The sequence below is a fragment of the Plecotus auritus genome (assembly GCF_963455305.1).
Source record: "Plecotus auritus genome assembly, chromosome: 7".
NCBI classification, from domain to species: domain Eukaryota; kingdom Metazoa; phylum Chordata; class Mammalia; order Chiroptera; family Vespertilionidae; genus Plecotus; species Plecotus auritus.
This window is the reverse complement of record NC_137774.1, coordinates 8,395,016-8,407,501: the sequence shown is the minus strand read 5'-3', so window position 1 is coordinate 8,407,501 and position 12,486 is coordinate 8,395,016. Positions and strand designations below refer to the sequence as shown.

Sequence of the window (12,486 nt, the reverse complement as noted above, 5' to 3'; positions counted from 1 at the left end):
AAGATACCACCATAGAGGTGACAACATACAGGATTGATATATTGTCTTCTGGATGTGGACTGTACCTTAACCCAATGGCCATTATTATATCATTAGCGTAGGACTGCATATGTCCTCGAATGGGAGTCCACACGGGTTGGGCGGAAGTCAGAGTGAATCTTCTCATGTTAACCACCAGTGACACATGTGGGAATCTGTGCTTCCTGTCCCATCACGGCTGCAGGCCCTCCTGGACTAAAGCTTCCACTCCTGTGAGAGCACATTTTTGTCAGGGACATAGTCTAGGTCAGAACGATCATCTGGTCAGTTTAGAATTTCATGTGAGTAGAGTAGCAGGATGAGAATGCAGTTCCTAGTTGGAGAGGGACACTTAGCATGAAAGGTAGAGAGCAGGGAGAAGTACATCTGGAATGTGGGGATTTACTGAGTGTGTGCATGCTCAGTGTCATTAACCGGAGGCTTCCTTGGATATAAATGTAAGTGCCTTTGGGCAGAAACAGAAGACTCTCCTGGATCTGAGTCAGTCCAGTCTTAGCTACATGACCTTAATCAATTAACAGGGTTTTCCCCGCCCCCTCCTAAAAGCAGAGATACTTCTTGTGGGGCTGTTCTGATGCTCAGAAGGGATAATGCATATAGTATGCAGTATGTATTTAAATTTCGATGTCAGGAATTCAGTGCAATAAATAAAACACAATATGGATGAATTATGCTATAGAATTTATTAAGAAACAAAGGTAAGACTCCTGCATTTAGGAATATAGTTCAAAGTGATCATAAAAAAAGAAAGCCTGTTACAAGAAGCATGACTACATTGATAAAGAACGTACAATTATGAGGATTATTTATCAGTTGCAAAACCTTTTAAAAATTATAAGAATTTGTTTTTCTGAGTTACACAGAGGGAGAGGGTGAAGACCTTGACTACAGACTCAAAGCAGAGACCAGAGCTCCATATCGAGGATGCAGGAAGCTGGCACATGGTCCACCAACCCAGGAGGGAGAGGATCAGGGACATCCTGTGCACCCCATCGGGCTGATTCAGAAGCTTGTATCAGGCAAATTAGTCACAGAAAATTATGGTTAAGCATGCTGGTTGCTAAGCCTAGGAAGTGAACAAGTCTCCAAAATGGCAAGTCAGTTAGCTAAAGATGCTATGCTCAGATGGTGGTTTTCTGACAAGATGATCAGCAGCAGGAAGGCTGGCAGCAGCTGGACACACAGGAAGGGCGGCAGCAGCAGCTGGGTTGGCAGCAGGTGGTCCTACAGCAGGTGGTCTGACAGCAGGTTGGACGGCAGCAAGGCTGGCAACAGCTGGATCCACAGCATGGGCGGCAGCATGGCTGGCAACATGGCCTACAACAGCTGGACACACAGCATGGGCGGCAGCAAGGCTGGCAGCAGCTGGACCCACAGCATGGGCGGCAGCAAGGCTGGCAGCAGCTGGACCCACAGCATGGGCGGCAGCAAGGCTGGCAGCAGCTGGACACACAGCATGGGCGGCAGCAAGGCTGGCAGCAGCTGGACCCACAGCATGGGCGACAGCAAGGCTGGCAGCAGCTGGACACACAGCATGGGCGGCAGCAAGGCTGGCAGCAGCTGGACCCACAGCATGGGCGGCAGCAAGGCTGGCAGCAGCTGGACACACAGCATGGGCGGCAGCAAGGCTGGCAGCAGCTGGACCCACAGCATGGGCGGCAGCAAGGCTGGCAGCAGCTGGACACACAGCATGGGCGGCAGCAAGGCTGGCAGCAGCTGGACACACAGCATGGGCGGCAGCAAGGCTGGCAGCAGCTAGACCCACAGCATGGGCGACAGCAAGGCTGGCAGCAGCTGGACACACAGCATGGGCGGCAGCAAGGCTGGCAGCAGCTGGACCCACAGCATGGGCGACAGCAAGGCTGGCAGCAGCTGGACACACAGCATGGGCGGCAGCAAGGCTGGCAGCAGCTGGACACACAGCATGGGCGGCAGCAAGGCTGGCAGCAGCTGGACACACAGCATGGGCGGCAGCAAGGCTGGCAGCAAGGCTGGCAGCAGCTGGACACACAGCATGGGCGGCAGCAAGGCTGGCAGCAGCTAGACCCACAGCATGGGCGGCAGCAAGGCTGGCAGCAGCTGGACACACAGCATGGGCGGCAGCAGCAGCTGGGCCGGCAACAGCTAGACCCACAACAGCTGGATCCACAGCAGGTGGGCTGGCAGCAAGGGGAGCAGCACATGGTGTCAGGTGTAGAAGGTGAGTTTGTGTTCAGAGGTGAGTTTCTCAGATTCTGAGGACTTCTTCTGTTGCGGGGTTTTTATACACTGGGACCCCAATGTTGGGACCAATCAGTAAGACTTCCCTTGTTTTTGTTTATGTCGTTTTGGTAAACACAGGGAAATTGTCAAGGAGGAAGTTGTTCCCTAAGTGATATGAATCTTTAGGAAATAAGTGTTTAATGTGTTCCTTAATTGAGAATAACTCATAGAAACTTTTATAGATAAAAGGAAGGTAGTCACAGCATCAGCATACTACTGAAAGCAATCCATAAATTCAGTGCAATCCCCATGAAATTTCCCATGTCAGAAATAGAAAAAAAAATCCTAAAATTATATGGGATGACAAGAGACCCAGGATAGCAAAAGCCATCTTGAGACAGAAGAGCAAATCTGGAGGCACCATGCTCTGTGATTTCAAACTATATTACAAAGCTATAGTAATAAAAACAGTCTGGCATTTGGCATAAAAACAGACACATAGATCAAAGGAACGGAACAGAGAGCCCAGAATTAAACCCAAATATATATGGTCAACTAATTTACGACAAAGGAGCCAAGAATACACGATGGGGAAAGGTCAGTCTTTTCACTAAATGGTACTGGCAAAACAGTGAAGCCACATGCGGAAGAATAAAACTGGGCCACTATCTTACACCACATGCAAAATTAACTCAAAAATGACTCAAATACTTGAATATAAGCTCTGAAACTATAAAATCCCTAGAAGAAAACATAGGCAGTAGGCTCATTCACATAGATCTTGGCAATAATTTTTTGGAGTTGACACCAACACAGTGGCAAAAAACTAAAAAAGGGAAACTACAGCAAACTAAAAAGCTTCTATATAGGAAAGGAAAGCATCAACAAAATAAAAAGGCAACCTGCTGAATGGGAGCGAATATTTGCAAATTGTATAGTTGATGCTGGGCTAACTTCCAAAATATATGAAGAACTTATATAAGTAAATAGCAAAAAAAAAAAAAAAAAAAAAAAAAAGGTCACATCTTAAGTAATTATAGAACATCTCAAAACTCAAAAACTAACTGACACAGTACAATCCCCAGAAATGGCTCAGATTTTACCTGTATTACATGCACTCGTGAGTGTGTGTGTGTGTGTGTGTGTGTGTGTGTTTCTATGCAGATTATCATATGTACTGTATGGATTTGTGTAACCACCATCACAATTAAGACACAGAACTGCCCTTCTCCATAAGGCTCTATCTTTGTAGCCACATCCACTCCCTCCCACTCATCATCCGACACCCCTGCCTACCACTACTCTGTTCTCCATCTCTATAATTTTATTTCAAGCATGTTCTATGGAATCTTACAGTGTGTAACCTCTGGTGATTGGTTTTTCACACTCAGCATCCTTCCCTTGAGATCATGCATGTTGTTCTTTGTATCAGTAGCTTTTTCCGTGGTGTATCACAGTTTGTGTGTTCCATCATTCACCTATCAAGGGCCCCTCAACGGTTTCAAGTTCAAAAAGCTTTAGACATCCTTGCACAGGAGACTAAATCTAAGATGAAAGTCACAGCCTGTCTTAGATCTGAAAGAGTCGTTACTAATCCAATATATGGCACCTGATTTGGGGAGCAGTAAGTATACCTAAACTTCTTGGGAGTATTTATTAACTAGCCATACACCCTAATGTTGTATTCACCCTCAGCACCTCTACCCCAGGTATAACTGCATCAAAAATGTTACTGCTGGTATCAGGAAAAAAAAAAGATTGAGAACTGCTGGTCTACAAATAACCCCTACACATCTCTCAGCAGAAATTAAAGCAGTTTAGAACGAAAAACACAAAAGGTTTTTCCACATGATAGTAACCTCAGTATAAGTTCACACTCATTGCCAGCCACTTTCTGCCATGACACCCTGAATTGCACACTGAATGCTAGCTCTGATACATTAATGAACATGAATATTATTGAGAATGGAAATGGTTTTAAGAAAAGAAAGGAAATCCTGCCAGTTGTGATAACATGGATGGACCTGGAAGATATTATACTAAGTGAAATAAATCAGTCACAGAAGGACAAATACTGCATGAATCCACTTATTTGAAACATTAAATACACAAAAGGAGCATAGTATAAAATTTTGGTTTGCAGAGGCTGGTGTAGTAGGAAATGGTTAGCTGTTGTTCAGTGGGTATAAAACTACAGTTATACAAGGCAAATAACATCTATAAGTCTGCTGTACAATGTTGTGGCTATAGTTGACAATATAGTATTGTTGACTTAAAATCTTGTTGAGAAGGTAAATCTTAGGTTAATGTTCTTACCACACACACAAAAATATGAAGGGGACAGAAAAAAATAGTTTTGAGGTGCTGGATATATTTAGTACCTTAATTATGGAAATGGTATTATGGTACATGCATAAGTCCAAATTCATCAAAATATATACATTAGACGTGTAATATTTTGTATATTACGTACTCCTCAATAAAGCTGAGGGAGAGGAAGAAACATCAAAATTTCATGACTTATTTTTTCCTCCAACACCAGTTACTTATTTCCCATCTAAAAGTCTAGAAAGTGGTCCATGATTCACAGTGGGGAGAGGAAATACCCTAAGTCTTATTCTCATGCCAGTAATGCCCTGATTCACATTCAACACTTCTCTGCCCACCTGACCCACAACGAATGAGACATCAAACTAAAATGCAGCTGTATCCCCCCCGGTCACCAAAAGGAATGTGGCTTATTATCACCCAAAGGGAGACATGCTGGGCTGTGCAACATGAGACACACATACATGGTCTAAATGCATAAATCACGTGACAGCTTTCTTTAAGGAAGAGGAAGCAAGAAAGACACAGAAGAGATGATCCAGGAAGAGCTGAAGTGAGGAATCCTAAGCCATCAGGAAAAGGAAACAAGGTTTTCCATCCATCTTGAAAAGGTTAGCCAGGAAAACAAACCTGGCTCATTTCATAATCACTGTTAATTAGGACAACAGGACAAGGAAAGAGCACAGTTTCTGATGACAGCAGCCCTTAGCAGGGTATAAAAGGGGACCTGGGGCAAGCGGACTTCCAAACCTTCCAACCCACCTTCCTGGAAACTCACTCAGAACCTCCACCCTCTGACACCATGGTCAACTCCTGCTGTGGATCCGTCTGCTCTGACCAGGGCTGTGGCCAAGGCTGCTGCCAGGAGACCTGCTGCCGCCCCAGCTGCTGCCAGACCACCTGCTGCCGCCCCACCTGCTGCATCTCTAGCTGCTGCCGCCCCAGCTGCTGCCAGACCACCTGCTGCCGCCCCAGCTGCTGCGGCTCCTGCTGTGGCTCCAGCTGCTGCCGCCCCTGCTGTGGCTCCAGCTGTTGCCGCCCCTGCTGTGTGTCCAGCTGCTGCCGCCCCTCCTGCTGTGGTTCTAGCTGCTGCCGCCCCTGCTGTGGTTCCAGCTGCTGCCGCCCCAGCTGCTGTGTGTCCAGCTGCTGCCGCCCCTCTTGCTGTGTGTCCAGCTGCTGCCGCCCCAGCTGCTGTGTGTCCAGCTGCTGCCGCCCCTCCTGCTGTGGTTCCAGCTGCTGCCGCCCCTCCTGCTGTGGTTCTAGCTGCTGCAGGCCTACTTGCTGCCAGACCCCCTGCTGCCAGACCACCTGCTGCCGCCCCACCTGCTGCCAGACCCCCTGCTGCCGCCCCACCTGCTGCCAGACCCCCTGCTGCCGCCCAGTCTGCTCTAGTGGTTCCTGCTGCTGACTGCCCTGACCTGTGCCCACTGGTTTTCGTCAGCCCGTCTTCTTGATGCAGTTTAACTGATCTGAGTCATGAGAGGCCAATTGTAAAACCTGTTTCAACTGATTCTTAAACTGACTTTGGCCTCCAAATATATTGCTTCCCCCCACCCCCAGAGCATGTTATTACCTGTCTCCCAAATGAACACAAAGGTTGAATTTTCTCTGAAACTTTCAACCAACATGTCATCCCAATTGATATATTTCCTCCCAGCCATCTTTTCTCATATGGAGATGTCCCTAAATCTTAAATAAATCTGAATTTCCCAGGCATACAAATACAAGAGTATCGTGTCTGATCATTGTTCCTCTTGACTTGCCATCCTTAGCTGTCAATTGTTCTGTTGTCCTTCTCTGCAGAGAGCAGAGGACAGCAGGTGATTTCAGGATGCCCCCCTCCATGCCGTCAGCATCCTTGTTTTAATATAGGAAGATGGTTTCATACAGCAAACACTTTGATCTGTCGGCCTGTGGACTTTCTCTGGATGAAGGAGCCAGCTCTAGGCAGGCCGGGGGTCCAAGTGTGTAGAAGCAGTGCTGGGCCAGTGATGGGTGGATACATACTCTAGCTCTTTCCGCTCAGGTGGGGGCAGGGAGCACCAGTCTCTAGAGGTCCTTGGTGGAATGGCACCCAGCTGCCCTCAGGAGTAAGCTGCTCATTCCGTCATCCCACACTGGCCTCCGTCCCTTCCCCAGATCACTTCCCAGGTTCCCTGCAGTGCCTTTTAGGATGATGTCCCAAATAAACTACTGGATCTCAAACCCCTGTTTGGGCATCTGTTCCTGAGGGCAACCAATCTAAGGCACCAGTATTCCAAATGTAATTACTAGTGTCCTTTAACACATTTTAAACATGTATTATGAATGGTTGCCAACTGTCAGTGTCAACTCAGATCCAGTAACCAACAACGTCCAATAGGGGTATTCCAGTGTCCCCTGAGTAAATGGCTGTGGATTCCTTTGGGAAAGGACTGGAGTGATCAATGCTACATATACTTGCTGTGGTCCTTGGTCTTGGAGGACTAGCCTCACTTTCAATGAGTCAGTGGGTTGTAGATCTGAGAACTGGCTCAGCCTGGAAACTGGGTAAGGGGTCATAATTTCCCATTGGGATCACTGACCTCAGCCTGTGGGTCACACAGCACTTCACCCCAGTTGTCGGCCCAAATGTGCTGCCCATCATATATTTATACCCATGTTACTCTTACCATTAAATGCTGCCAGCTGGCCTCTGCTACTTTAAGGACCTTATCATTCTCATTGCTCCTTGGGAACTAAGTTCTGTGATGATATTCCCCATCACGAGCTCCAACCTTAGAGAATAGACCTCTCTACCTGTTCATTCCTTATTACCTTATTACAGAGGGCACCCCTGAGTCCTCCTAGGGAGCTTATTCAGCTGGTTGGGTTCCTGGCCTTGTGACTAGATCTATTCTAGCCTATTAACTTCTCTGCACCCTTTGATCCCTTCATCCTCATCTCTGTGTAGTGTGGTACTAGATAAATCTGTACTAGTTATCTATTGTTAGCTAATATTACCTCAAATTTTAGCAGCTAAAAATGAGACTCATTTACTGTCCCATAGTTTTTGTGCATCAGGAATCTCAGTACGGCTCAGCTGGGCTCTCTATTCCTTAATGATTCATAAGGCTGCAGTCAAGGTGTTAGCTGGCACTGGCATCTCATCTCAAGTCTTAGCTGGAGAAGAATCCACTTCCAAGTTCACGGATGTCGTTGTTGACAGGATTCCAGTCCTCGAGGGCCATTGGAGTGAGAGCCTCAGTTCCCTGCTGGTTGTCGAATGGAGACTGTCCTCAGTGCCTTGCCACATACTTCTCTCCCACAGGGCCTCTCACTTCCTCAAAGCCTGTGAGGGCGAGAGAAAGTCGGCTACAAGATGAAAGTCACAGTCTCGTTTAACTTAATCGCTCGATGTTGCCAGAGGCAGTTGGTTAGAAGCATGTTACTCACAGGGAGGGAATTACATAAGACCATGAACATGAAGAGGTAGAAATCACTGGGCCACCTAAGGGGCTGCCTACCACAGCTCTTACATAATATTGAGTAAGAGAATAAAAACACACAATACATAGATGAAGATCCCACTTATATAAAATTCAAAAACAAGTAAAACTAAACTATAATGATTAGGATGCATACCTAGGTGGTAAAACTGTAAAGCACATCAGAGAAAAGATTACTTTAAGAATCAGGACAGTAAGAATCAGGGGGGAAGGAGAGCGATGTGGTCAAGAGGAGATACATCCAGGACCGTCTTCGTGACAGCAATGTCCTATTTTTTTGACTTGGGTGTTGGGATAGATGCTTGCTTCATAATTATTTATTACATTATACATGTATATTTTATACACTTTTCAGTATACAGCAGTCCCCCCTTGAATCTGAGGTTTTGCTTTCTGTAGTTTTAGTTACCCACAGTCACCCATGGTCTGAAAATAGTAAATGGAAAATTCCAGAAATAATTCATAAGTTTTAAGTTGCATGCCATTCTGAGTAGCATGGTGAAATCTCACACTGCCCTGCTCCATTCCACCTGGGTAGTGAATCCTCCCTTTGTCAAGTAAATCCATATTGTATACCCTACTCACTGTAAGTCACTTAGTAGCTGTCTCAGTTATTAGATCCAACTGCCTTGGTATTGCAGTGCCTGTGTTCAAGTAACTCTTGTTCACTTAATAATGGCCCCAAAGTGTAAGAGAGTGATGCTGGCGACCCAGATATGCTAAAGAGAAACTGTAAAGTGCTTCCTGTAAGTGAAAAAGTGGAAGTTCTTGACCTAATAGGAAAAAACAAACAAACATAGGCTGAGGTTGCTAAGATCTACAGTAAAATAGATCTTCTATTCATGAAAGGGTGAAGAAGGAAAACGAAACCAGTGCTAATTTTCTGTGGGAAGAATCACAGGATATTTTGGAGAGCTCAAGGAGAGAAATTTACCTAAATCTATAGGTATTGCAGGCAAAACTGATTGCAAGCATCTTCTGGCTTGGCTTCTTAGCCTCGAGAGGCTGTTAAAAGTTCAGTCTGAAGATTCCACATGAAAAGTACCAGCAAAGCAGATTTAAAAGAATGTAATCAAAACCACAATGAGGTACCACCTCACACCTGTTGGAATGGCTGTTATCAACAAGAGAAGTAATAGCAAGTGTTGATAGGATGTAGAGGAAAAGGAACCCTCATACACAGCTAGTGGGAATATAAACTGGTACAGCCACTAGGAAAACAGAATGGAGCTTTCTCAAAAACAAACAAACAAACAAAAAAAAACCCAAAAACCTAAGGATAGAGTGACCATTTGACCCAGCAATCCATCTTCTGGATATCTACCCCCAAATTTGAAAACATTTATAAAGATGTATGTACCCTTATTTAATTGCAGCATTATTCACAGTGGTCAAGACATGGAAACAACCTAAGTGTCCTTCAATAGATGATTGGATAAAGAAGATATGATACATATAAACAATGGAATACTACTCAGCCATAAGAAAAGATTAAATACTGCCATTTGCAACAATATGGGTGGGTCTTGAGAATATAATACTAAGCAAAATAAGTCAGACAAAAAAAGTCAAGAACCATATAATTTCACTCATGTGGGATACAAAACTGAACATATAAGACAAACAAAAACTCATAGACACAACAGTGTGGTGGTTACCAGAGTGGATAGGGGAGGTAAAAAGGGTAAAGGGGGTCAGATATATGATGATAGAAAGAGACTTGACTTTGGTTAGTGAACACACAATGTATTATAGAATTGTACACTTGAAACCTATATGATTTTATTAACCAAAGTCACCCTGAAAATTTTAATAAACTGTAAACATAAACATAAGAGCCTATATGACCCATCACCATTCTTGCCACTCTTAGGTAAATAAGCAGGCCAAATTTAATAAGACTCGACTTGTTATGAAACAAATTAGTTTTATTATAATTACCTTTGGTTAAAATGGGGGTGGATGTACAGGGGGAAATTATGTTTTCTCCCTCTACACTTTTAAGGAGGAGGGAATGACTCAGTCTCTAGAAACTCTTACCAATGGAGAAGGCAGGGACTTCACTCTGAACAACTTGACCCTTGTTTGCTATGCTTTCCCTGGCAACCTCTCATAACTAAGTCCCCTCTGCCCAGGTCTGCTGCTATCCTTATTGAAGATGGCATTAAGGTGAAGGCAGATGCCATCTCAGGGGAGTGACTTAGTTCCCGAGTCTCTCCCATGTATACAGGAGGTATACATGTTGTTAGACGGTTTTTTGTTTTCTCCCTGTTAATCAGATTTTGTCCACTTAACTCTTAGACCAGCAAGCAGAACCTAGAAGGGTAAAGGAGAAATTTTTCCTCCCCGACACAGAGTTGGACTTGGATTCAGTTTGTCACTGTAAACATGTCAGCATCACACCCATCACCCCAGAAATAAGTCCCAGTCAGAGTCAGCTGAAGAGACAATGAACAGAAGAGAAACAGAGGCATGGATGCATGGAACAGACTGACATCTGTCAGAGGGGAGGGGGGCTGGATGAAAGAAGGTGAGGGGATTAGTCAAAAAACATATACATAACACATAGACACAGACAACAGTGTGGTGACAGCCAGAGGGAAAGGGGGGTGGGGATAGGTGGAGGTGGGCAAAGAGAGGGAAAATGGAGACCGGAAGAGACTTGTTTGGGGCGGAGGGTGCACGAGGCAATGTGCAGATGTTTTGTTGAGTTGGGCACTTCTAACCTGTAGGGTTTTGCAAACCAATATCATCCCAATAAATTCAATTTAAAAATAACTGAGGAGGGAAAGTGTACTGAACCTAATGAGGTGACCAGGAACTGTATCTTATGACTAGATTATGAACAAAGCAGGAACAATGCTGACATCCTCTTATCTGAAAAGTCTGAGTAATTCTCAATTAAGAAACATATTAAGAAACATATCTGCTACTCATTAAAACATTTAGAGAATAACTTCCTTTTTTATAATTCACCAGTGACTGTGGAAAACAATATGAACAACAACAAGGAAAGTTCTGCTCATTGGTCCAAATTGGGTGGGAGAGCGTATAAAAGCCCCAGAATAGAAGGGGGGTCCTCAGCATCTGAGAAACTCACCTCTGAACAGGAACCCACCCTCCACACCTGACACCATGTGCTGCTCCCCTTGCTGCCAGCCCAGCTGCTGCAGGCCCACCTGCTGTGGGTCCAGCTGTGGGTCCTGCTGCTGCCAGCCTTGCTGCCGCCCATGCTGTGTGTCCAGCTGCTGCCAGCCTTGCTGCCGCCCATGCTGTGGGTCCAGCTGCTGCCAGCCTTGCTGCCGCCCATGCTGTGGGTCCAGCTGCTGCCAGCCTTGCTGCCGCCCATGCTGTGTGTCCAGCTGCTGCCAGCCTTGCTGCCGCCCATGCTGTGTGTCCAGCTGCTGCCAGCCTTGCTGCCGCCCATGCTGTGGGTCCAGCTGCTGCCAGCCTTGCTGCCGCCCAACCTGGTGTCAGACCACCTGCTGTAGAACCACCTGCTGCCGGCCCAGCTGCTGCTGCCGCCCTTGCTGTGTGTCCAGCTGCTGCCAACCTTCCTGCTGCTGATCACCTCACCAAGAACCACCATGTTCACACAACACCTGTTAACTGACTCATCATTTTGGAAACAAATTCACTTCCTCACCTTGGCTGGCAACCCGCATGCTCTACCTTGATTTCTGTGACTCATGTGCCTGATACAAGCTTCCGAATCAGCTGGACGGAGAGCAGAGGACGTCCCCAATCCTCTTTCTCCCGTGTGTGTGGAACATGTGTCAGCTTCGAGCATCCTCGATACAGAGCTCTGGTCTCTGCTTTGACTCCGTAGTCAATGTCTTCACCCTCTCCCTCTGTGTAACTTAGCAAAATGAATTCCTGTAACTGTTACATAGGTTTTTTGCAACTGCTGAAAATCTCAATCCTGTTTTCTTTTCCCGTGCACTCCTGGTTCCTGTAATCCTGCTTTCTTCTTTCCTGGTCATTCTGAGTTGGCTCCCTACATACAGGTAGTTTAACCTCCATTTCTTAATAAATTCTGTGCATTCCATATTGCGTTTGGTTTTATTGTACAACATCCTGATGGAAGGATTTACACACATGTTGCACATCCTATGCATGATCCATTCTGAGCTTCATGTAGTCCCCCCAAAATAATTATCTCTATTCTTCATTTGAGAACATTTCACGGGGTCATGTTAGACAGCTGATTTGGACAGACTCAGACCCAAGACTGCATCTTTTGCTTCTGCTCAATGACACTTAAGTTTTAATCTCAGAACAAATTAGAAAATGTTGTGGGACTGAGCACCAGCAAGATATTAATTTGGGCCAGATAAATCTTTGTTGACTGGGTGAAGGTGCCCTGTTGTGACCATGGAGGAGTGTTTGGCAGCATCCTGGCTTCTACCCACTAGATGCCAGTAGCACCCCTTTCTGGTTGGGCCATACA

General features: G+C 45.7%; 2 protein-coding genes across 4 annotated transcripts; one reads left to right on the top strand and one right to left on the bottom strand.

Moving 5' to 3' along the window:
• Nucleotides 1–1,187: 1,187 nt before the first annotated feature.
• On the bottom strand, nt 1,188–2,222 carry LOC308254754 (uncharacterized protein; the record flags this gene model as incomplete). Its single annotated transcript, XM_080681147.1, has 1 exon — nt 1,188–2,222. One exon carries the CDS (start codon nt 2,220–2,222, stop codon nt 1,188–1,190), a length of 1,035 nt encoding a protein of 344 aa, XP_080537273.1.
• A 3,149-nt stretch (nt 2,223–5,371) lies between these two features.
• On the top strand, nt 5,372–11,603 carry LOC308254305 (uncharacterized protein; the record flags this gene model as incomplete). 3 transcript variants are annotated; one of them, XM_080680265.1, is made up of 2 exons in its annotated part: nt 5,372–5,950; nt 11,487–11,603. In XM_080680265.1, 2 exons carry the CDS (start codon nt 5,372–5,374, stop codon nt 11,601–11,603), a joined length of 696 nt encoding a protein of 231 aa, XP_080536391.1. The 3 variants fall into 3 exon arrangements, with proteins under 3 accessions (XP_080536391.1, XP_080536390.1, XP_080536392.1); XM_080680264.1 differs by having other exon boundaries at nt 11,253–11,603; XM_080680266.1 differs by lacking the exon at nt 11,487–11,603 and having other exon boundaries at nt 5,372–5,977.
• Nucleotides 11,604–12,486: the final 883 nt, after the last annotated feature.